This window comes from Lineus longissimus, chromosome 17 (assembly GCF_910592395.1).
Source record: "Lineus longissimus chromosome 17, tnLinLong1.2, whole genome shotgun sequence".
NCBI lineage: Eukaryota > Metazoa > Nemertea > Pilidiophora > Heteronemertea > Lineidae > Lineus > Lineus longissimus.
Window position 1 is genome coordinate 14,643,293 of NC_088324.1, and position 24,300 is coordinate 14,667,592.

Below are 24,300 nucleotides of genomic sequence, written 5' to 3' on the forward strand. Positions count from 1 at the left end.
GCAGGAACAAAAATGGATTAGACCGGTGTAACATCTGTGGTTGTTCCCCATGTTTCAGTGTTTCCAAACAATAGGCAGCTAGAGAGACCATGAATTTTCAATAGGGGGGATACACAGAAATACTCGTCAATCTATTTTTGAGCGTTCCCAAACAATGAGGGGAAACACTCAAAAACAGAAACATTACACCGGCGCTGGCCCGCCCCAATACGATGTACATGTATATATAGCGCGTCGAAGCCGAAAACGACGTGTGCCTTACACACCATGTGAACTGCACTGTCCAAGCCTCGTGGTCACACGTCGCTCGTTTTTTTAGACTTAGATATAGCGCTCCAGTTGTTGCTGTCAAACTCCAATCAACACGTAAAAATATTGTGATAACCGCCTGATGCTTTGTACATGTACACGTATACAGTATTGGGGAATAACATTGGATTGAATTGAATTGAAAAACCCATATAGCCACAATTTCGACCGGGCATTAACGGCGGTTGCGTTAGCGCTTACTTTTTCATCATTTTTGACATGAGTACCGGAACTACAAAAATCATTACTGTCCCTCATATATACAGGGCTTATTTTCGCGAAAATTAATGTCAACCAAGACCACTCACGACAACCGCCATACCCGGCCACCATATTGATTCGCCGGCATATTGATCAGTCGACCATCACGCACAATATCAACTCCATCTCATGTTCTGTCGGCGAACTGTGGTCGATACATACAGCCATGTGTTCAGTAAATACATACGGGAAGGCTATACTGTTCTCACGTATACCCAGTATGCATATGGCCATGGAATAACTAGGCCTAGCTATTCCTTTCCGTAGATCGATGTATGCACGTGGTCAATAAAGAGTGACTAATGCATCACGGCATATGACTGCGTGTACAGAGACAGTAGCTATAAATCTCCGGGAAGAAGTTGGTGTTTAGTGAGTATATGCTGAATTTGTTTCAGTTTTTCTGCAATATAATATCTCCCAGGAATCAAAGGGCAAGTGTCAGTGCCTCCAGTTGTCTCACTTGTCCTGGTAGAGTCCGGCCAAACCTTCCGATCAGGTTTGTTAGGCCTACTATCATCAGCTATGGACTGTCCACATAAAGCCATGTATTGGGACAACTCTACAGGACCTGTTGACAGCTGGTCTTACAGAGTTTGGAAAATAGGTAGCCTGGACGCAAGATTGAGATCGCGATTGCGGATTGCTGTTTTTGGAGCAAGTGGTACCGGTACTGGTATTCGGATAGTCCCCGTTGATAAGAAATACTCAACCGACATTCCATGGCTTGGGCCCTTACCACGGATACTCTATTCGAACAACGCCCTTTGAACACTGCCAATGCTAAAGGGGCCAAAACTGTTGACGTTAGATCCTCGAGATCTGACACCAAACTCGGGTGCACTGTAACACTTGTCATCACCGCCACAGGGGGAAAACTGCAAGCCCATATCACGTTCCCACGTAGAGGATTTGTAAGACAACTTGCGGCCCTTGAAGACCAACAACTGCCAGCTAATGTAGTTGTAACGAATTCAGCGACGGGATGGGTGAAGGAGACGGCAGAACATTGGTTCGACACGGTGTTTGAGCCTTATGTGACGGCTGAAGCAGCTGGCCAATTCCTGCTCCTTGTAGATCGCTACAAAGTCCACCGGACGGAAGCCTTCGGTATGAGAGTGATGAACCTGGCAGGTGTCCTTGACTTCATTCCGGCGGGGTGCACTTCGCTCGTGCAGCCACTAGAGTGATGAAATCCATGAAGAGCGAAGTGAGAAAAGCCTGGAAGAGGTGGAAGAAAGACCACACAGACAACGAAGGGCGTTGTCCACGCATTGAACTTCTAGATGTTGTTCGCATAGTGAGTCAGGCATGGGATACGGTACCGGTCGGAGTCGTCGAAAGCGGATTTGAAAGAGCCTTCCGACCTGTCCCCGTCGATGGAGGACCATTGCCTCTTCTTGACGAGGAGGAGAAGGACTAGAATTCGAAAATGTAGATCAGGAGGAAATAGACATTATGGAGTAGGCCTTCATCAACTGGGATGTGATTGTGACTTCAGCCTTCGAGTAACTGCAGAGCAGGGACGTAGCTATCGCCCGAGGGGGGGGGGCAAAAATCTGTTGCCACTTTCTTGCCAAGACTTGAATGAAAAACACTTTTTTGAGGGGCATTTGCCAACCCCTCCCCCCCCCCGCTAACTACGCTCCTGTGCGGTCTTGTGCCAATTTTGACTGTTCAAAAGAAGTGCAGAAGTGACGCGGTTCAAAATTGAGCGGTAAACAGTTCCCTCACCTATCGTTGACTGCGGTACATGATTTTTGATACACCCTGTATGAAAGCACACTTCCAGTCTGACTTTTAATAGAACCACGTGTGCCTGGATTCTCGAATGGCCGCTTTTTCGTGGACTAAATACTGTTTCATAACCATGGTACGCCGCAAACCGCAAGCGTTTACCGAGCCCGGCGAACCAGCAATCACAAATGGGCCTCTTTGTCGAACAAAATCCATGTAGTAATGTGGGAGGTACTACTGATTTTTAATGTGGTACCGACGAAATAAACAGACGAGGGTAGAGTATATAATACGCAAATGCATTGACCTTCCAGGGGTATTGCCTCCGTAGCCTCCGCCCATACTTACCTTCCAGCGGTATTGCCCCCGTAGCCTCTGCCCATACTGAACTTCCAGCGGTAATCCCCACCGTAGCCTCTGCCCATACTGACCTTCCAGCGGTATTGCCCCCGTAGCCTCTGCCTATACTGACCTTCCAGCGGTATTGCCTCCGTAGCCTCTGCCCATACTAACCTTCCAGCGGTATTGCCCCCGTAGCCTCTGCCTATACTTACCTTCCAGCGGTATTGCCTCCGTAGCCTCCGCCCATACTGAACTTCCAGCGGTATTGCCCTGGTAGCCTCTGCCCATACTGACCTTCCAGCGGTATTGCCTTCGTGCCTCAGCGGCGCGCGTTGTTTGGAAGTTCAGCAATGTCAATACATTGAGGGTCAAGAAGCTTAGCAATGTCAATACGCTGAGGGTCAAGATGTCGATTAATTTGATGCCCAAAGGACGTCTCGATGTCAAGTTAAGTCTGACCAAGTCTAAAGTGGTCATTATTATTTTGATATCCATGACACTCCCATACTGAACGTCCAGCGGTATTGCCTCCATAACCTCCGTCACGCGCGTTGTCTGTAAAGCTTTATCAGCAATGTCAATACATTGAGGGTCAAGATGTGACTCTCCACGAGAAATGTCCAAAGGGCATCGTACGATTTCCCCTGTGTGTGGCGATGATTTTCTCACTGAACCATTAATGGTTTCATACACCTCGGAAAAAAACCTGAACTATCATGTCCCACTCCCAAAACCCATCTCCGAATTTATTGTCTCATAATTATACAAATAATTACCAAATAATTATCGTGAATTACCAACACGGTAATTGTTGTAATTCTACTTATTAGGGTAATTAATTCCATATATATTACACGAGCTTATTGACATACCAAACATAGTTAATTAGCGTAATTATCTTGTAGTACATATATACATGTACATGTAGTAGGTTTCAATATCTTTTATTCAGGCTGGGGTTATTCCGTGATAAACTCCACTTCAAGACCTACGCGGCTACGTGGTTATGGCTGCTTGGAGAGATGAGATCCTTCATGGAGTAGAGAGCGTGAAGTACCACGGGTGTATCCCCGGCTACATCATTGTCTATGGGGACAACTCTGATGCCATTCTGACAAACGAGACGGGAGAAACCTTAATAGCTGCCGGTGGGTTGGGGCAAGGTCGAGTTGTGGTCTTCTCACACAACATATTCACCAAAAGCTACCTAAAACCGGAGCTGCCGAAGGAGAATGAGACGTTGCTGCTAAACGTGAGGGCTTGGTCGACAAGAGGGAAGGATACTGTCACTGTAGATGTTGATGGGACCAATTGCTTTGATGAAATCCCAGCAAATGGCTTCCTTGTTTGGTCAGGGGGAAAGAAGGATGACGCATTCCTTGACAAGATGGCGGACTGGATACAAAATGGCGGCGGACTCGTCTGCGGGACTTGCCCCTGGGGTTATGCGCAGGTGACCGGTGTAGCCATTGAGAATATGCCTCTCAACTTCGTTATGAGTAAACTTGGCATGAATTATGCCACGTGTGATGATTATTTCAGTACGTCAGATGAACTTTCTGTTCACGTGAACTGTGCGGAGTTTGCGAGGTTAGACAAGGCAGTTAACTTAGTGAAGGTCGGTGGAGACTTGTGCAAGGTCAGAAAGACTTTGGGTAATATCTCGAGCATCCCGCACGATGTGTATCGGCAGAGAGTGAAACCAGCCATAGATAACTTAAAGCAGGAGTGTCATTGCGTACCAGCAAAGGACAAAATGGCAGCAAGTACGAAAGAGAAACTTGCGACCACGATACTGTGCAATCTTATGATAAAGGATGGTTTAGCTAGTGAGCCTGTAATAGCAGAAGGCTGCAAGGAATTTCCCGGAGATTTCGATGAGCCGCCAAGGTTAGAGGTAATCACTGTTGAAGTAATTGGTAAGGAAAACCAATATGTTCCAACTGGGTGTTACCTTCCGGCCGGCATGGAGATGTCCCTATCCTGGATAAAAGATGGTGCCAGTAACGCTAGCGACTGCTCCGTAGTCATAGGGGCCCATACTGATGAACTTTTCAGTGTTAAGGGTGCCTGGCGCCGTTGGCCTAAAGTTAGTATCAAGAGAACATTGGAAAGTAACCCACTGAAGATATGCAGTCCATTTGGTGGATTGGTTTATATCGTTAGTCCAAAGGCTCCAAGCCATCTGACGGTGACTTTAAGCAACATCGTCCCCGCTCCAAGGTTCACGTTCGAGACAGCTGAGAGTTGGGATTTGGAGAGAGAGAAGCCTGGATTATGGTCTGACATCTCTGGAGACTTGATCGCATTCACGCTGCCTTCCAAATCCATCCGACAACTGAACAACCCTTGCCCAACAATGAGACTGTGGGATGAAGTCGTCAGGGCGCATATGGAGCTTCGGGGATGTGACCCGTCCCTGGGCCGCGGCCAGTGGGTGGTGACCGATGAACAACCCAGCTGTGGATACATGCACAGTGGCTATCCCATCGTCACACATTTAGATGTGGCCGATCCCACTCATGTGAGTATACATTCTAAGTTACCAGAAAACATGACAATACCAGGCAACTGATTCAGCCATGTCAGGGTAGATGTGACTTTTACTGTTCGGGCTGATCTTTGTCAGGCATTCTGTAGAAGAATATTGCCAAGAGATACATTATGTCTCGTGTCAGCTGCATATTGAGTGGTGTTGCCCTTGTCCTTGAAGGCAGGGGTACCGGTACACGGTTGCATTAGGCTAGCGGGGGAATGTAAATGTCTTGTGTAGTAGTGTTCTAGAATCTTTACACAGAGTCGTGTTGTTGCATTGCTGTTCTTTCAGGGATGTCCATTTCGTGCGTCGTCTAAAACTCGGCTCGAAGACTTCGAGAACTTGTGTAGGACGGGCACAGCGACACCTATATTTATCACACTTGTGGAAAGCCAGGTCAGAATGGTTCAGTATGCTTCGATTCAAGCGGGTACATGTTTTAGCTACATTTTTGTTTCATTACAGAAAAATGGGGACCACTTTCTCATGAACGGGGACCGCATCGTGAACCCTCATGGCAACGGCTTCTGGGGACCGTTCCACGAACTCGGTCACAACTTCCAGCATGATTCCTGGACGTGGGCCGGGACTGGGGAGGTGACCGTCAATATCTTCACCCTGCACGCCATGGACACCTTGTGCAAGCTGAAACCATGGACACACCCGTGGTTAGCTGGGCACATGTCTGACGTAAAGGCATATCTCCGGGGCGGGGCTGATTTCGAGAAATGGAAGTCAGACCCCGGAGTTGCCCTCACAATATACGCCCAGCAGGCTCGGGACTTCGGCTGGGGACCTTTCAAGACGGTCTTCAGGGAGTACGAGGCGCTACCACGTTCTGAACAACCTAAGAACGACGAAGACAAGATCGTGCAGTGGATTGTGCGGTTCTCTTTGGCGACAGGCAGGAATCTTTGCCCGGCGTTCGAATTTTGGGGTTTCCCATGCACTGAGCAGGCGAACGGGCTCCTGGGAGACCTGCCGCCGTATCTTCCCGCGGATGAGACTACAATGAAAATGGCGTCGGAAAGAGCTGCAGTAATTGCAGAGAAATACAATGTCGTTTCATACATTTTGTAGACAATACTTGGCGCCAGAACATATACATGTAATCTAAAAGCCTGATTGAGAAATCTGCAAACTTCTAACCCTGTTTACCTAGAAAAAGTGGAAAGCTAGAAAGCTAAAAGTCTATATAGAAATATATACCTTGCTTTGTAATATCTTGAAAGTGCCGCTTTGACTGTTAGTCCCACTGGCTAATCAATTATCAGTGGGACCTGTAAAAAAAGATGACCTTTTTGTTTTCTGGTCAGTCTGGTACAAGATGGATATGTCATCAAAAGTAACTAAGTTTTGGAAACTTATCAGAATCTATTTATCTCACTATTATTCTCAGTGTTCATTGCCAGAACTCTTTTATTTTCGAGAATAGCAGCACGACGTAGCAAGATTTACAAGGTGGTACATGTTCGTTGTGTCACACCCAGGAAAGATCTCGCAGCTATCGCCGTTTACCACCAAGGACAAACGTAATCCCGTATACGTCCACCGGATTGCACTGGGCGACTGCAAGGAGCCTACAAGTTGAAGTCGGACAGGGAGTCGTAATGATGCGGTACAGCAATGTTTACTCGTCGCCAATTTTTACCATTGCGAAAAACGTATTCGCCTGAGGAACGTAAACAAGGACTACCCTGCCACTGAAGTATAGTGTCAATCATTTGTAATTCTAAATAAAATAAAATGTCCAACGCAATGGACCACTCATATGTAATCGTGTTTATTTCCGCTGCGGCAGATGATTGATCGCCAAAATAAGTGGCTAAAATTATTTATTCATGTAGATGTATGTAACCATAGTTTTAAACTCGAGGTGGGGTTGTGAAGATCAAATAAAATGCAAGTTTACTGCAGTAAGGGTCGGTTAACAATCGAGGCGTTGTCTAATCACTCAAATTGCAAGTAAAGGCAATCTGACCTTCAACAACTCATACTGATGAAATTGACACCCGACAGTAGAATATCATAACATGTTCCGAATTTTCATCAACGTTTATTGCGTTACTTTCTTAATTAAGGCTCTCCCATACAGTCAAGTGATTACCCAAACTTGTTACTATAATTCGGACGGAATAACGCAGAATGGTATGACCCTCTCGCAGCCCGAGGGCGTCAAGTCATGGATGCGATGCTTGGGGAGATGTCTGGCGATCTCAGAGTGTTCGGACGCCTCGTGCAGGGTGAAACACACGTCAACTTGTGTGCAGTTCTTAGAAAGGGCAAAGCCATCAGATTTTGCGTCCCTGGTGAACATCAATGGACCCATACAGCAAGAGAAGGGTGAGTGTATGAGCCCTCTTCAGATTTTCTTCCCTTTGAAACATATTATTCTTTCGTGGGTAAATGAAAACGAAAGAGCGGTGTAACCTCGCTATGCCGCTGATGTTTCGAAATGAAAAATTGTACATGTGTATTTGGATCTGTATGGACAAGACCGTTGGTCCCCATTTGGTCATTACGTGTAGACTGTTGGTAAATACTACCGCAATGCCCCTTTTCGCCATTACATGTATTAGATGCATCGACTGTTCTTCAAGACGACTGCATTGCCCCTTTTGGTCATTACATGTACAGATGCATGACCGTTTTTCAACACTACTGTAATGCCCCATTTGGTCAATACATTTATAGATGCATGGATCATGATTGCCCCATTTGGCCAATACAGGTATTGGATGGATGGATTGTTTTTCAAGACAACTGCAATGCCCAAGTTGCGGGGGCATTGCATTTCCCCTTTTTGGTCATCCATTCTGCAAGCATAATGTATAAGGTCGCATTCTAACTTTTCGTCTGAAAAGGTTTGAACATGTGTTTCCTTTTTCTTTTCAATGTCGGTCCTGGTTTTATTTGTCACTGATAGGCACCTGGACCGTGATGTTCAAAGGCTCAGCCGGGATCGGGAAGCCCATGTACGACTTCTTGACATCAGTTACCAAGGCTGCGCCGATGGAACAAGCTCTCTCCAGCTGCGCTTGTAATGCTTGTCACTATAAGAACAGGCTGTTCGACAATTGGAAGAAACTCGGAATTAAGAGGGTAAGATGTGTTTTTCAAATGTAAAAAAATCACATCATAGAATCATCAATATGTAATGCCATGACCAGAAAACTTCAGTCCGTTCAATGTCTGAACGATGTACGATGTACATTTGTATCACTTTGCAAGGTTTAGACCACATCAGAACGAGTGGTTACAACAATGCAAGCTCGCAATACATCGAATTTTTAAGTGGGCAGGTAAAATATACATGTCACTGAATGGCAAATGCTAGACAAATCTACGTTATTAGTAGGATTGACTCATGTGCCGAACAAACTGCATGCACCGGCCTATGATTTTTGAACTGTTCTATTTTTTGAAATTTCCACCCAATGATTGGTCTACTCGAATAGTATGATGCTGTCTAACGTCCCTCGTCATCGTACAATCAGAGTAATTTGATAAATCAATTGAAAGACTTTGGTCTAATGCAAGCTCGAGACAACCGGTACAAAAGATACAAAGGTCAGAAAAGCCCCTCCCAGTTCGAACCTCCCTTCGTTAGACCATGGAGGTATCTTAATAATACCTCCATGGTTAGACTGCGCACTTGATTATCACAATATTTTCAGGTAAAGCTAGCCCTCTTCAAGGGCTCGGAGCAGGTCGCCTTCGTCACGTTCAATGGCGTAGACTCCACAGAGACGAACTGGTTCGCCAAGTCAAGGTTGCTCTCCTCATCTTGGACTGATTTAACGAAAACCTCCACAGCGAACTTCTTTTCACTGGCTGGCCAGTAGGTATTCAGTGACTTCCGAGACTAACTCTTGGACGCAAATTCAGTGGTATTGGCCAGTCGAAAATGCAAAATTTTGTATTCTCGGCTTGTGCATGTGCAATGAACCAATAAGAAAGCTATATTTTTGAGTTATTTCCGGTCAAATTTTGTTATTCAAAATGGCAGTCTTGTCCAAAATCTTTGTGTGCCTCCACCAATTCCTGACACTTGGTTGGATTGTGGCTACGTTTTTATCAAGTGCAAGGGCTACAACGGCAACAGTATTTAAAATCCGATGTTTGCAGTCAAAGATTTTATGCCATCGTGACTAGTATAGTATCCTTGCTGTGTACATTTTCACTTCATACTTCCGTTTGAGCAGCCAGATGTGAAGACATTGAATACACGAGCCATTAAGTTCTTGGCTCAAGCAGCTTATTTACCTACTGGTCGTATCTGGCCAATCGGTAGCCCTCGCTCACGCCGAACAAGCATGACACGCGGCTTCTGATTGGCTAAATGTAACAGGAGGGTGTTTGAGGAAAGTGGGTAAGGTAGTAAAAGGTATTGAAGTGCTCCGTTTCCTTTTGCAGCATAGATTCACCTGGTAATGTATACCGCCGATTCTTCATCAACCGTAGCTACGGAGGATGCAAGGTCGACAAGGGCTGGATGGTTGTATATGATAAATCAAAGGAACCCTGCCTTGCGGTAAACAACGTCACGGGTTTACCATGTCCTATAGTGCTCTATTCTAAGAAGAACACCGCGACTACGTACTCCGCCAAAGGTAGCTACATGTTATGTTTCTTATGAAGAAGCTCCCTGAACAATCGCTACTCTCTGACGAAAAAGAGAGTCGTGACACATGCGCCAACCCCTCAATCTGCCAGCTGGGTGTGTAAAACATGTTCCAGACTTCACATCGTAAATTGTTCCGGTCGGTTCTGCTTCAAAGGAATACATTGTGGAATTGGGTAATGCTTACTCCCACCATAGCGTTGAATGGACGGCTTCAAGCCCCTATTTCAAAAGGAGACATTGGTCGATTCCATGGCACTGTCGCGGAACCAACAGCAATAATTGCGTAGTACGTGATATGGCTCACCCCTCTGGTACTATTATAAAACATGTTAGGGAGAAATAATATGCCATACGATCAAATTGATCGATACGTTTCTGCCAACAGGAGGGAAAGGATCAAACTTCATTAATTAATCTATTTATTCACTTTGTGTTGTTTATTTTCTTTCAGATTTTGGCATTGCCGACTCGGTCGAGATTCTAACCAGCACAGAGGAATGATGCGTGTCCTACGACTTTTTCTGGCCTATCCTGTAGTAGAATGCCTTGAAGATTTCGGCACATTCTTGACGCGAAAGAAAACTTACATAAAAATAAAGTTTTTTGCGCCAATGATGTCAGCAATGGCGGATTTGTTTTAAAGTTCGAGTCGATTCTCCTGACTCGGCATTCTTCTGGAATGAAGAGGTACATTTTCGAGGCCGGTGAAAATTAAGTAGGCTAAAACGTTGGTCCTGCAAAATTCACTTCAAGCAGAGCAGCCACCCATGCAGATTCTAATAGTACACAAACTGTGTCGCTTCTTCCACAACTAATTTCATCACCGGTCACTTTCTCATTTGACACTTTTTTCGTCATAATTACAAAAGTTTGTCCATTCTACTCGTCGTCGTGTTTCCTCGGTAGTTTCTGCGATAGCTCTGACTATCGGGACACTCCGGACGCAGTGGACTGGCCTTGTCCTGTCGCGATGAAGGAGAGACAATCAGGATGACGAAATGGACTGCGGGAGTCTTACTTTGGGATGTAGCGTGGCCAACTCTTTGTTTACTCGTCAGATATGGTCCCATCTCAAAGCTTTACACCAAAGTTGTATGATTTATAGTCCCCGGACGTTATCAGTTTGGATGAATCCATCACCATGTTGCCGAGAAAGCACATGGTTTTCAGCGAGGAGAAACTGCAAGACTGGCAAGACGGGTGGGCGAAACATTCGCCGGAGCACTCCGCGGCGCTTCTGGCATTGAGGGACCATAGGGCGGCGCCGGACGGGAGGAGGCCGGGGCCGATTCTGGAGAACACGACACCGCTGTCTGTAGGAGAGAGAAACACAAGCGAAATGTTGAACTAATAAATTGCAGCATCGAATATTTGATAGATGGCCTACCGACTATACTGTCGGTATGCGTATATATATATATATATATGATCGAAACATACAGCCACATGAAGTCGACTTCTCAAGTTGTGGGTGGCACTGCAAGAAGCTAGACAAATTGCTATTTTGTAAAAACTGCCGGGTTGGTAACATAATTGATACCAATGTAGCCTCCTCCATATGTGGTGTGAATAGGGTTTAGGGTCACCAGGCCAATAACCACCGCCTGTAAAAGAATTGAACTTGGCCTAATGCATTTCCAGTAGTCTCATTGTGCGCAATGTGCTGTGCCGTTAGTTTCTTCTCTTTTAGATGTCGTTCTTGGCTTCATTACCAATGACACTCATTCACCACTTTCCTCAAGCAGCAATTTGGGACTTCTGATACAGGTATTGATCAATTAGAAGAGAGCTATCATGCTAGTTCGTCACCGACAGCACAGCCATGATAACACACATGACATACGGGGGTTTTGATTGGTCAACCCTGAAATCTGTCACCTGACAGGAAGTCCGACATGATTTCTGCTGAAGGAAAATGGTGCAATACCCACCATACGCGAGTTCCAGATCGGACATATATATATAGGTTGATGGGCTTTTAGTCTTTCTTACCGTATGCTGTGCAGGTCCGCTTCACTGTTTGAATATCCAACGAACCCAATGCACTCTCGTACAATACCACGCAGGAAATATAACCTTCAAAGGTCAGCAAGAGTCCAGCTCGTGGGTAACTTCCGCCGATCGTGGCGCCGCCTATCCCAGTAATGAGATCAGGCGATAGGGACAGGACCGCTATTGCTGTGTCCTGGATCCAGAGACGCGTCATGCCAATGTCAGCGTCGTAGGATATGCCTGTGGAAAGAATAGAACATTTTTTGACTGGTCAGAGGACCAAGTTATATCTTCCGCAGGAAATAATAAAAGGGTACATTGAATTCGTTACTTTCCAAAAGCGAGGCATTCCTGTTAGTATTGCCCATTCAGAGGACATCTGATTCTCAGGTGCTTCTTCGGCGCAGTGGGCCGTTCATTGGCTAATACTGATATGAACGCCCAAACGCTGCTTTATTGTAAATGGCTCTAAAATATATATGCCATCATCGGCAAACATACCAACGAAGGTCCATGTGTTCGCCTCTATCCCGTGTATCGGCTGGAAGTCTTCCTTCTCGAAGAAGACACGCAACTTGAAATTTGGCGTCACACCAAATACAAACGTTGACGCCGTCGTCCCAGGTGTTTGGAATGAAACAATGGGGACACTCGTGGAGGGCGCTGTAATAACCCGGATGTAGGCGCCAACGGTAAAACTGGAGCCTACCATTCCATTTAGCTTGGATATTGTTATTTTTCTTCCAGCCCCGTTGAAGTCTACTGCAGTTTTTGGTAAGCCTCCCACGCCGTCGACAAAGACCAGGCCCGAGGGCTTACCGTGGTTGTGGTAGCCAGAGACGTCCCTGCCGCTGGCTTGCGACATTGGCCAGACTCCTATTGGTTTCTCTGTAGAAACGAAATGTTATAAAAAATGAAATAGCCTGACAGCTATATATGTTTCTGCGTTTTGAGAAACAGTGGTTATGAGTCGTAACATGGACACCCAAATGCGGCATTTTATAGTGGCGTCTCACACGCAGTTTAAGGATTGAAACATGTTGTTAGTGCACTTTTATCGAATTTTATTATATGCACATAATCTCATGGTGCGATGTGTGAGCTTTGGTTAATTACAATATCAACAAACCTGTAAGTTATAACGTTACCTGTACGTCATTAATTAAACACAAAAACACGCATCAACTCCTCAAACAACGGATTTCAATTAGAGAAAGTGTCTTATGAGTATTTATTCAGCTTGAGGTCCAATGAAAATGGTCACAGGTCGATACTGCAGATTGATAAATGGCAGGCTTTCCCTAGTAACACTTCCGGTTTATTATATTGGACTTCCGTGTGTTTCAATCGCACCTTTCTATTTGAAAACTATCGGTACCTTCCGTTGTTTAAGATATATTGCTGAATAGAGTATTCGTGAGGAGGAAAGTAGTTATGCGTCACGACTTCCGAGTTCTTCGTGGACACGCAATGTATCAACAAGTGCACCCGCCGAGAGTCGACTGAAATGCGCAACCAAACTTTGTTGTCCGAAGTTATTCGGCAGCTTTAGAGTGCCCTTACTTATGTTGGCGGCAATGCAACTGTTCGGCTGTACGAAGGTTGCCGATATAATATGGCGGATGGGTATTTACCTGAGCAATCGATTGGCTGAAACACACCACGTGATTTAAAGCGGTTTCCCGCGGTCTGTTTACAGCTTCACTACTAACTTACACGTTGTAAAAACTTGATATTAACAAAATATGAAGTATCCAAAATGTCACTATACATGTAGGTTCATTTCAAATGCATATTATTGCGATGAAGCTTGTGATAAGATGCTTTGATGAAACCACCTGCCTCTACCTGGAATCAAAGTCCTACACTTTGAGCATTGACTGACTGAGCAAAACGCGATCACACGAGACAATCTCGCTTTCCTGCAAAAAACTAGGACGATTAGTTTTCGAGTACCAAGGAGCTCCTTATGTGACGCAATTCCGCTTTCCTCCCTGAGAGAGAAAGACTGAAATCTTTCGACACGTAAGTACCATTTGGAGCGGATTGCTTAGTTGATTCAGCTCCTACAGTGATCGTGACCAGCCATGGAATAAATCAGATAAGTGAAACGATTTCCTCAATCGGCACAAATGTTATTGAGGCTGCTGAAAGGATGGATGAATGAATGAATGGTAATCGCATCTTTTTTTCTCGAAATGCTCAGTACCATACGTTCACAGTCCCATGTCTAGATTTCCAAATCGGGAGTTACCTGCCGCAATCGGTGTGGGCATTCGTGACAGACGAATACGAATTGTAAGTTGTTCCGTTAGTATGGCAAGCCGTTTGCTTCAAAAAGTCGAGATGATTTTTTTCAAGTCGAGATTTTTTTTTTCAAGTCAAGAAAAAATATTTCAAGTCAAGAAATTTCTTCAAAAAGTTGATATTAGTATTTTCAAGTTTACATATTTTAGGTTTGTTTCACTCCACCAAAACAGAATCGGCCAATGTTTACTTTTGTAATAGTGACTTCAGGCCATAATTTTGCCTCTATCGTTTATGATAGTGCGCGGCCGCGGCCCACCAATTCCATTGCGTTCCAATGGAGCAGAACCCAGCAATGTTTCGGCATGCGTAGTTTGTCATGTAAATGGGGTCTGTGAAGTTAGCTCCCAGTTCCCAGTTCCCAGTTACTCATTCGTGCCCATGTTGAAAGTTGTTATTAGGCTCCATACATATAACTTATTAAATTGCACTTCTTCATTCGTACATGTAATGGTTGCGAAACCTGTACATGTCAAATTCGGACCCGGCGAAATTTGTTTGATTCGAAAATATACTGACTCCAGAATTTCTCTTTCTGTTGTCTCTGGACGGAATCGATAGAAACTGCATTTTTGGTACTCTTTAGCAATATCTTGTGTTATTAGCAAACAAATGTTCAGTCATTGTATAGTGTGAAAGACATTATGAAAAACTGTTGAAAACTTAATGTTCAGTTAGTAAGTTATATCGCAATAAGCCGGGACGGACGGAACAACACTTTTGGATGAACGTGCCACCGACCCCGTGCCACCGACTCGCTAGATTATGAGTAATTTGACGACCTACCTGTGGCAGTGGACACTGGATAGAATCCAACTAGTATAAGAGCCACCATCAACAATCCATATCGCCAAAAATGCAATGCCATGGCCAACCTTTCAGAAATTCCGCAACGTTTCCCGAAAATTCGTTTCCCCAAGATTTGGATTCAGAGATACTACAGACCACTTTAGCTGCTCCGTCCCCGAATAAAAAAAGATGCTGTAGTCGTTTCCCAAAAGAAAATGAACTTTTTGACCTTTACAGCTTACAGTAGCTTTTCCTTGGAATCCGTGCAGTTCGCTGCAGCCTAACTCTTATTGTGACCGAGGATCAAACTCTTTTCCTATCGATTTAGGTGACGTGACGCACAATTCAAGAAATGGTCTCAGTGAGCAGTAGGGTACTTTCCATCACATATAAAACCGCATTTTTGCACTCATGAATACGTATTAAGAGGAAATGGTGAAGTTTCAGATCAATTGCGCAAATAATCTGGCGTCAGCGGTCTGATTAGAGCCTTGGATGCGTCCGATTCGCGTGTCAATATATTCGTCAAGAGAATGTGATCAAGACCGTCTCGACTGTTATAATATGTCGGGAAAGAGTGGCAATGGTTGTGCCAATACCAAATAGCAAATACGCTATCATGAATACCATAATGCTCAGTTGATCACATTTTAGGTTTTTTTAATAAATATTTCGGTTAACGGATAAGGTAATATCTCCAACGTCATTCAAAGACAGGCCAGTCTGCTGGGGAGCCTGCAAAATCGTATGAGCTTATTTGAGGCCCACACATGAGCGTATAGTCCATGAGTTTCAACTCTGGGTCAACAAGTCAATGAGAAAAGGCGCGGAAAGATTCATGAAAAAAAGCTTGACAATGCCCATTTTCTGCATGCCGACTTCTCGGCGGTGAATATTGGTCCCGAAGTCTCCTCCTCCGTTTCATGTGAAGGATGGATATACGCACGTTCGACGGTAGATCAGCATGCATTTTCTGCTGCATGTTGACCTAATTTAGCAATGGCCATCAGGCTCAGGATGTCCCTACACTCCGGACGCAGTGGACCGGCCTCGTCCTGTCGTCCGGTGGCGAGTTTTTTTTACAGGTAGGTTCGTACCATTGTGTACATTGACATTTATTATTAAAATAATTAAGTAAATGAAAAAAGCAACAAAAACAAAAAGTGCATAATTTTTTGGGTCCTTCCGATATTCGAACTCGCACCATTTGTCAATGCGTGTCGCTGATCTTGTTTACTGACTAACAACACGTGCGTTTCTTATTTGATGACGTCAGGCGAAGTTTCTTAGCTCTGATTGGCTGTCAATGTACACAATGGTACGAACCTACCTGTAAAAAAAACCTCGCCGCTCGGTGAGGACATCCCAGAATGACGCAATGGACTGCCCCGTGAGTCTATGGATGCGCCAAGCGATGTTCTCGAGACAAAGCCACAATCTCTCTCAGCCTCTGCCTACACCCCACAGGTCATCTGCCCATGACATCACTGGACATCATTGGTCCCCGGCATTGGACAAGCCAGCTGGCTCGTTTTCAACTTTGTTCCTTAGCTACCGTAGAATGAATGAGGAGACTGGGCCTTTAATAGTCATTATTTCTGACAGTGCTGCCACTGTTCTTGGTTCGGATAAACTAACAATAATCCTTGCGGTGCATTTTGGGTCTGCAGAGTGAAAACATGGCGGAAAGGAAAAATTTAACATTTCGAGTTTTCAACATGAATTTCCTCTTCTAATGACGAAATAGAATAAAATATGGGAGCAGAATCTAGTTTGCTGAATGATGTTAACATAGGAGAATCGATACATAGCAATGATAAGCGTGGTTGGGACTTGCATAAAGCCAAAAAGGCAGATGGATCGCGGGTGTCCGCATTTGTGTACCAACTACAGACCAAATCTAGCAGTGGGGAAAGGTTGGAAAATCTGGTCAAGGTATGCAGATACAATGTTTATCTTTCCACTTCTCTTTAATTTGGACTTCTATCTTGGTTCCTTGGGTCGGCTTGACGATATCAAGATTGGACACTGAAACAAACACCCCTTAATACCCTGTGCTGTCCCTGTTAGTGTTGGCTTTAGGTTTACGTGCTGACGACTAAAGTTTGTCTAAAGTCAAAGAGATGGAGTTGATTGATAGTGATATTCAAGAGACAATACTGCCCCCCCCCCCCCCCCCTCCCCGCTCCCCAATAAAAACCCCGACAAATTTTAACCCCAAAAGTTTTGTTTGAACCTTGCACCGATTCTTATCACTTTGAAATTCAGCATCTGAAGACTATCCGCCATCCGACAATCATGAAGTTTCTTGCATATGGCAAGATATCGGGTAACCATGTATTGGTGACGGAGCCGGTACAATGCTTGGATCAAGTGATAGAAGGGTTGAGTCCTTGCGAGATACTGGCAGGCATGTACAACGTTATCGAGGCAATTACATTTCTTCATGAAGCTGTAAGTCTATGTGTCCTTTGTCAAGACACTTCACATAGTTTTGAAATCATCGCTGTACGTGTTTCTAAGATAGAGGAATTTATATGCAACTCAAGAAATGTTGAAAAGCTATTGGCTTCAGGAGTTTTTAACCTGAACCTGGTGTCGGGCACTTATTTTGGATCAACTCGATGTAACAGAACTGAATGGTATTTGGAATTGAAATCACTGAATCAGTGAATGTCAACCTTTCAATCAGCATGTAGTGTGGTGCACTGTGATATTATTGGGTGTGGTGTGTGGGGGGGGGGAGTTGGCGACAAATACAAAGGACATTGTGCATTTAACTATTGGTTACTAGCTAGTCCTGATAACCGCTGTTCCTACTTTCCTGATTTCAGGCGAGCGTCTGCCACAACAACATCTGTATGTCCTCTATCTTCGTGGGGGCAGATGGTGCCTGGAAGCTTGGTGGCATGGAGTGTGCATGCAGCATCGAAAACTTGTCTGAGAACTTCATTGAAAGATGCACAGCCAGTAGAGACAGTGATTGCATTCCACCGGAGGATAAGCTCAAGTCTGGGGCCAAGAGTACTCCACCTCCTCCTCATGCCCGGGATTCGTTTGGGTTTGGTGCCCTTGCTGAACAACTCATGGAGTATTTGGTGGAGTTAGGTAGGTGAAGGTGTATTGAATTATATACTGGACGACCGGGAAAGTCTGATAACTCAAGTGTGAAAAGGATATTTGTCACTTGGTTATGTTAGGCAGTGATTACTGCTGGTGGGGGAGGACTGGATCATTGCAATGGGACCGGGTCATAATGTTGGGAGGAAAGTTCAGCATTGTTTTCCTGTTTTTGTTGTATATTTCCTTCACTAATTTTATCACTGCAGGACCTCTGACGCAATCCTTTGACCAAAAGCTTCAGACTCTGATGCACGATGACCCAGCCAGCAGACCAAAGGTCAAATCATTACTACAGGATAAACTCTTCAAGTAAGCTCCTACTCCATTTTATATATCCTTTTTCCTGAGGAGTCTAGGAGTTTTTTAGATGAGTGACACCAACAGCTCACTTTCCACAATGACATAGTCATGGATGAAAATGAAGACACACGTGGAAAATTGATTACCATTTCATACTGAAATAAACTATGTGATGATTTTTTTGCTGTAGGTGACTTGTCATTTCCTTGCAGGAACGACTTCATGGAGATAGCACGTTTCCTGCGGAATATTACGCTAAAGTCAGAAAGAGACAAGGAAAAATTCTTCAAAAATCTCGTGCCGCGACTATTACAACTTCCGGCTGATCTCATCGCGACACGACTCGCCACACTTTTGTTGTCACGATTTGTCCTATTGGATGAGTCAGCAGACAGATATCTCGTTCCTCATTTGCTCACTTCAAGTAAAGGTGAGACTCTTACTTTTGTTCTATGTCCAAAACCAGTTACGGGTGTCATTCAACAGACTGGCGATTTCGAATAATAATAATATAATATTATAATGATATAATAAAGGTTCACGGTTCTTACTCACAGCTTTGTAAAATACAACCAAGTGCAAACAAAAGCAATTTGTAAACTCTGTCTGATAGAAAATTTCAAACAACATGTGTATGTAAACTTAATTACATGAATACTGTGTACACATGTTTAAGCTGACCTGTGGGCTCCTATACATTCGGCCTGTTTTACCTGTCAGAGACCTTGGTGGTAAACACGCCTGCCTTAAACCCATCCACTCAGTATTTGTATTGCTTTGTTTTCAGTGCGAAACACATCTTACCTTGAAGATGAATTTAACGCAATCCTACCAGACAAACTCTTTCGCTTACATATCATCCCCGAACTTTATAAAATCTTCCACGTACGAGATGCTCACATTCGCCTGGTGCTGTTGAGGAACTTTTCCAATTATGCTCATATGTTTGATAAGGAGACGTTACGGTCTGTGATCATTCCACAGGTACGTGCTACAACACGTTTCCTTCCTGGTGTCGAATTCTTGCTTGTATTTCACAAACAACACACATTATCTGGATTTTTCACAATCCTATGACTTGCTTGTCTTCTTCCCTTTTCAGCTTCTAGTTGGCCTTAGGGATTTTAACGATGAGATAGTGGAGTTGAGTCTGCGATCTTTGGCGGACCTGGTGCCAGTTCTTGGTGGTGATATAATTGTTGGGGGGAAGCGTGTCAAATATTTCTCGGAGGGCAAGCCAAAGGTTAGTTCGCCATGAAAGAGTACGGTGATGTACTTGCTGGTAACATGTCCAGCTCACAACCGAAGTTGGATTCATACATTAGGAACTAGCCCCATTAGAAAAGAGGTTCCGAAAATTGAAGTCAGTTTCACTGAGCATTGTTGTGACGTATAAGGTGTAAGGAAATTTGATATGGGAATTGTAACTCCTTAGGCTGAACCTGTTCCTCAAGGAAAGGCCAGAAACTTTTAGTATCGGCTCCAGAACCTGGTATCGAGGGTGCCCAGATTGTGTAGGTAATGTTGTGTACGTCATTAATAGGTTTCCGATTTGCCTCATAAACATGCTCAAACACCATGCATGATTGGTACACATTCCCTCTGAGATTAAACCTCCTCTGATTACAGTTTCAGCCAGGTTCTTCTATGAAGTTAAACCACACAGACAGAAGGTGTAACAACACACCTAATGGGCGACATTCTAGTCTGCATAATCATATTGATAATCATGTTGAGAATGAAGAAAGGTAGGTGTGTGTCCCTTTCGTGAAACAATATGTGACTCGCTCTACCAAAACTAGGCGCTTGTCGCATCTGAACTTGACAGGTTGATACGGACTTGTTGTTCATTTCCCTATTGTAGACCTTTTGTGAAATCTATTACAAACTGATTTGGTCACATTTCACAAAAGGTCTACAATAGGGAAATGAACAACAAGTCCGTATCAACCTGTCAAGTTCAGATGCGACAAGCGCCTAGTTTTGGTAGAGCGGGTCACATATTGTCATTTTCATAACAAAAGTGTTGTATTCCATCTCTTTCCAATGGTCATGGACCATCAGGCAAGGTGTGCCATTGACTGATAGCTGAAATGGGACATTATTGTTCCATTGTCTTGAGGATGTTTTTCATGTCTCTGTTTGTATTCTGTGACTTAAACCTCTCCTGGTTTAACTTGGAACACTGCTTTTATCTACTTGCCACGTGATCCCTCAGTCCTGAGCATAATTTGTAAAAATGATATCATACTATTACCCAAATCTATTTCAGGCCAGACCCCAAGCCTCCTCGCCCACGACCAGAAAGGAAAGGTCTACGATTGAGTCAAACAGCTGCAAAACAGTCACAAGAACCTGTGGACCTGAACTTTGAAAGTAAGGCAGATTCTGATGATGAGTTGTTTGGAGCTGGGGTGACTGATGATAAAGAGTTAGTGAAAGCTAGTCATTGTGACATTCTCCATGAATCTGATCTGATGTGCTTGATTGTGTTTTGACGCTCTCTGTCATGTTTGATAACTTTTCCAGATGAAACTCCCGTATCCCCAAGGCATCAAGTTACAGCAGTAGGCCCGACCAGGAACGAAAACGGCAAGTAAAGTCTGCTCAAATTTGGGGATTGTTGGATTTTTCAACATTCATTTTCAAATGTCTCTGGCTGAAATTGTAAAAGGGATTTAGGGGTTTCTTCCATTGGTTTTGCTTGGCCACTACCTAACAGAGTCAACACCTGTCCAAACAAAACTGGACTGAGACAGAGCACGAATTCACACCCACTGTGGTTAAAACTACTATTCTTTGTTCAATCTGTTTACAAAACAAATCTGAGTGGTGTTAAATCATAAGCGGTGTAATAATTAGTTAATTGTCCTTGTTGTGTTGGCCCATTATGCTTTAATCCACAAGGAGATTAAGGGGATTAAACTGATCTCCTCAACCTCAATTAGCTAAATTGATATTATACAGGTTGTAAACAACTTGAATCTGACCTGAAGTCTCCTTTTATTCCAAAGCTAACATAAAGATCCCTTTTATTTTATCCCCAGATTCAATCAGTGCTGCAGACAAGTCACAGCATGTCGGGGGAGAGGAGGACGGATGGTCGGACTGGGAGGACCCAGCGGACGTCATGGACAAGGCAGAATGTGATATGGAGGAGACAGATCTCAAATATACGGAGAGTGAGGATTTGAATGCCGAAGCTCGTCAAATATTCGACAATGGTTATGCCGATGTTTATGAGGAATTGGAGACAACACATGTTGTTGAAGTTATACCTAGTCATTCCAGTTTTCCACCAGGTGGCAGGGGGTTGAAACTTAAGTCTAATCAGAAAGAAGTGAATAGTATTTTGCAAGCGGACCAGTTAGGTAAAACTGACATGGATGTTGTGAAGACTGTTTCAGGAACGACAAGCAAAGCAGGTTCTGCCAAAGGTTCCACACATTCTAGTCCTCGGCATAACCCGGATTTAAATCTGGGTGCGGAGTTTGACGTCAAAATGATCGATGTCAAGAAAAAGGAAACTCATGACGAGATTGATGATTTATTTGCCGATATGCAGCCGAAGATTAAGACAGACTCGCTGGATTTGTTGACGATGTTGGCCAAGGCTGAAGAGACACAGCGGAATATGGAGGCGAGGCAAATGGAACGGATGCGGGAAGAGTCGAAGGTGTTGTTGGCGTACAACACAGGGGATCAAGCGGTAAGCTGCGAGAATATACGCTGCCACAGTAAACAAATTCAGGTTTATGACTAAGTAATGAAAACTACACATATAATTGGATGTTCAAGTTGAATTTGAAAGTTTGGCTTCAGAGTGTATTCCAATGTTGTTATCTGAGCCGAGTTGCATATCTGTGCCATGCTGCCACCTTGACTGTCAGCATGATACGCCTTCAGCTCTGTGTAACTTTTTGTATACTTCTCTTGTCCTTGTTCCAGGAGGAAGATGCTGGTGGTTGGGGCGACGACTTGGATTGGTGTGATCAAACAACGGAGGATGCCCTCAAATGAGGGACAATTGCTAGACTGATGGGGATGTTCTTTGCTAATGAGTCACTGTCTTATCTAGTGGTTATAATCCAGGCTAATAAGCTCATGTTCCTTATGGTCCTCCATTCTTTTGGCTGACCTCTGTTTAAGCTGCACACAGCTTACGCAGCACCAGAGGGCAGGTTGTACACAGCTTACACAAAGCGGGGGATGTGTCAGTTGTTACTGGGATTGTATTAGTACCTGGGATGGCCTATGTAGGCTTATTTTCTTCACTTTGGGAATTAATCTTTGAAATTATCATTTCAACCATGCTTTGGGTGCTGTATTTCCACTTACTCCACAAGCTTGGGTTGGTATGCTGAAGTGTAGGGTATGTATGTTCATGTAATAATTGCAAACTTCTGGAAGAGCATGCAGGACCTGTTCAGATAGGGGAAAACAGTTGATTGTTTTAAAAATCCTGTGCAGGGTTGTTGAAGCCAAGATAACTCTTGTGCACAGTTTGTCAATCTGCCATTATGAACTCCCATGCTGTGGTGGTTGGCTATCTTTTACAACCAAGTAGGTTAACCAGGTTAGAGTTTGTCACAACTTGGTGAAATTCATGTTGGATGGTTTTTTCTCTCTAAAATGTGATAATGACCTAATGTCAGATGTGCTGCTTCAAAAAGGCGGGTGTATTACGAAGTCTTACTTATTTATAACATAAATGTGGAGCTGGTGCCTTGGAAGCCCATTGCAAAATGCGAATTAGTTAAGTGTACGTCATCTGAGTGATCTGTCTTTGTCTAAGGAGGAAACTGGAAGTCTGTCGTGTCTGTATCCTTTATTTATGCTTGTACATGTTTTGGACTTGTGTTCACTATAAAATCAGCATCTTTCTGTCTGAGTTTTCCACTTCTAGAGATAGAGATTGAATGGCCAAGCTCAGTAAGACGCTTCTCGGAGTAGGAGGTGAACTCTGTTTAGGTATGAACTCAGTCTTTTTGCACTTCCAGCATTCTCCTTGGACTCCCTCAGTCCCTGTCATGTAAAATGTAAATGAGACTCTTTTCAACTTGGTAGCTAATCATGTTATAAGATAAATGTATATTTATGAAAATAAAATATATTCGATAGTACTAAATTGCATTCCCCTCCTGATTGTCTTTGGCCTATGACATGGGCGGTGATTTATCCTGATCTTGTCCAAATTAGACATCCTGTCATTGAGACTGTATCCTATGTCACTGATGGAAAGTTATCCTTTGATACAGCAAGATCTGAACCACATTCAGGCATTTGATTTTGGATATCCCTCCCATGGTTTGAACGTTCACTACCAGGTGGCACATCTTGCAGATCAAGAGGATTCCAAGTCACACCCAGACTGCAGCTCATCTTGACAGCACTGTCTTGATCAAGGGGATTCAAGACGTTGTCACAATCAGGCTGCTAACTTACAAACACTGTTTTGACCAAGAGTATTCAGAGACGCTGTTACAATTTGCAGGCTGCTCATCTTCAGACCACTGTCCTGTACAGCCTTCATTCATTTCCTCTTTCCTTTTGCCAAAGGCCCCGACCCTTTTCCTTGGATTGAGCTAACTTCTCTCTGACATGCATAAGCTGGACGTTATTCCAGTACATGTATTATAATCCAACTTGGTCTAAGCTAGCATCTCACATGGAAGACATTCACAGCCTTGTCTCTCCCGCAGGAGTCATCTGGGCATGCTGTTTTGGACTGACCTGACATCTCACTGTGCTCTAGATGACATACACACCAGGGCCAACTGCCTAAGGCTGAGCTATCATCTCACCATGCTGGTGAAGACAGGTACAACGTACTTGGCCGTCTCTTCTATTACCGCAGGCACAAGGGCCTAACGAAAAAAGACCTTGGTTTCGCCATTGTAACAGCTGTCTTAACCAGGCTGTCACAAGCAGGCAGTTAATATTTAGAGTAATACTCTAAGGTTACTCTTTATCTAGC

At 44.1% G+C, this 24,300-nt stretch overlaps 4 protein-coding genes across 5 annotated transcripts; 3 read left to right on the forward strand and 1 right to left on the reverse strand.

The window, feature by feature from the left end:
• Positions 1 to 773: 773 nt before the first annotated feature.
• LOC135501864 (TRPM8 channel-associated factor 3-like) lies at positions 774 to 7,232 on the forward strand. Its single transcript, XM_064794254.1, has 4 exons — positions 774 to 942; positions 3,602 to 5,173; positions 5,651 to 6,223; positions 6,621 to 7,232. The coding sequence occupies exons 2-4, from the start codon at positions 3,656 to 3,658 to the stop codon at positions 6,774 to 6,776; spliced, it is 2,247 nt and encodes a 748-aa protein (XP_064650324.1). The 5' UTR covers positions 774 to 942; positions 3,602 to 3,655; the 3' UTR covers positions 6,777 to 7,232.
• On the forward strand, positions 6,782 to 10,371 carry LOC135501867 (uncharacterized). Its single transcript, XM_064794259.1, has 6 exons — positions 6,782 to 6,893; positions 7,267 to 7,528; positions 8,112 to 8,287; positions 8,863 to 9,026; positions 9,602 to 9,798; positions 10,264 to 10,371. The coding sequence occupies exons 2-6, from the start codon at positions 7,336 to 7,338 to the stop codon at positions 10,311 to 10,313; spliced, it is 780 nt and encodes a 259-aa protein (XP_064650329.1). The 5' UTR covers positions 6,782 to 6,893; positions 7,267 to 7,335; the 3' UTR covers positions 10,314 to 10,371.
• LOC135501866 (uncharacterized) lies at positions 10,229 to 15,452 on the reverse strand. Of its 2 annotated transcripts, none has more exons than XM_064794258.1 (4): positions 14,898 to 15,452; positions 12,624 to 12,692; positions 11,805 to 12,044; positions 10,229 to 11,125 (listed from the first exon to the last, which is right to left on the reverse strand). In XM_064794258.1, exons 1-4 carry the CDS (start codon positions 14,977 to 14,979, stop codon positions 10,884 to 10,886), a joined length of 633 nt encoding a protein of 210 aa, XP_064650328.1. In that variant the 5' UTR covers positions 14,980 to 15,452; the 3' UTR covers positions 10,229 to 10,883. The 2 variants fall into 2 exon arrangements, with proteins under 2 accessions (XP_064650328.1, XP_064650327.1); XM_064794257.1 differs by having other exon boundaries at positions 12,306 to 12,692; positions 14,898 to 15,450.
• Positions 15,453 to 16,578: 1,126 nt separating this feature from the next.
• Positions 16,579 to 23,439, forward strand: LOC135501770 (protein-associating with the carboxyl-terminal domain of ezrin-like). The gene is made up of 12 exons (XM_064794060.1): positions 16,579 to 16,835; positions 17,169 to 17,354; positions 17,735 to 18,008; positions 18,230 to 18,332; positions 18,536 to 18,753; positions 19,111 to 19,307; positions 19,426 to 19,566; positions 19,953 to 20,071; positions 20,596 to 20,699; positions 20,853 to 20,915; positions 21,371 to 22,032; positions 22,272 to 23,439. Exons 1-12 carry the CDS (start codon positions 16,656 to 16,658, stop codon positions 22,341 to 22,343), a joined length of 2,319 nt encoding a protein of 772 aa, XP_064650130.1. The 5' UTR covers positions 16,579 to 16,655; the 3' UTR covers positions 22,344 to 23,439.
• The last annotated feature ends 861 nt before the right edge of the window (positions 23,440 to 24,300 follow it).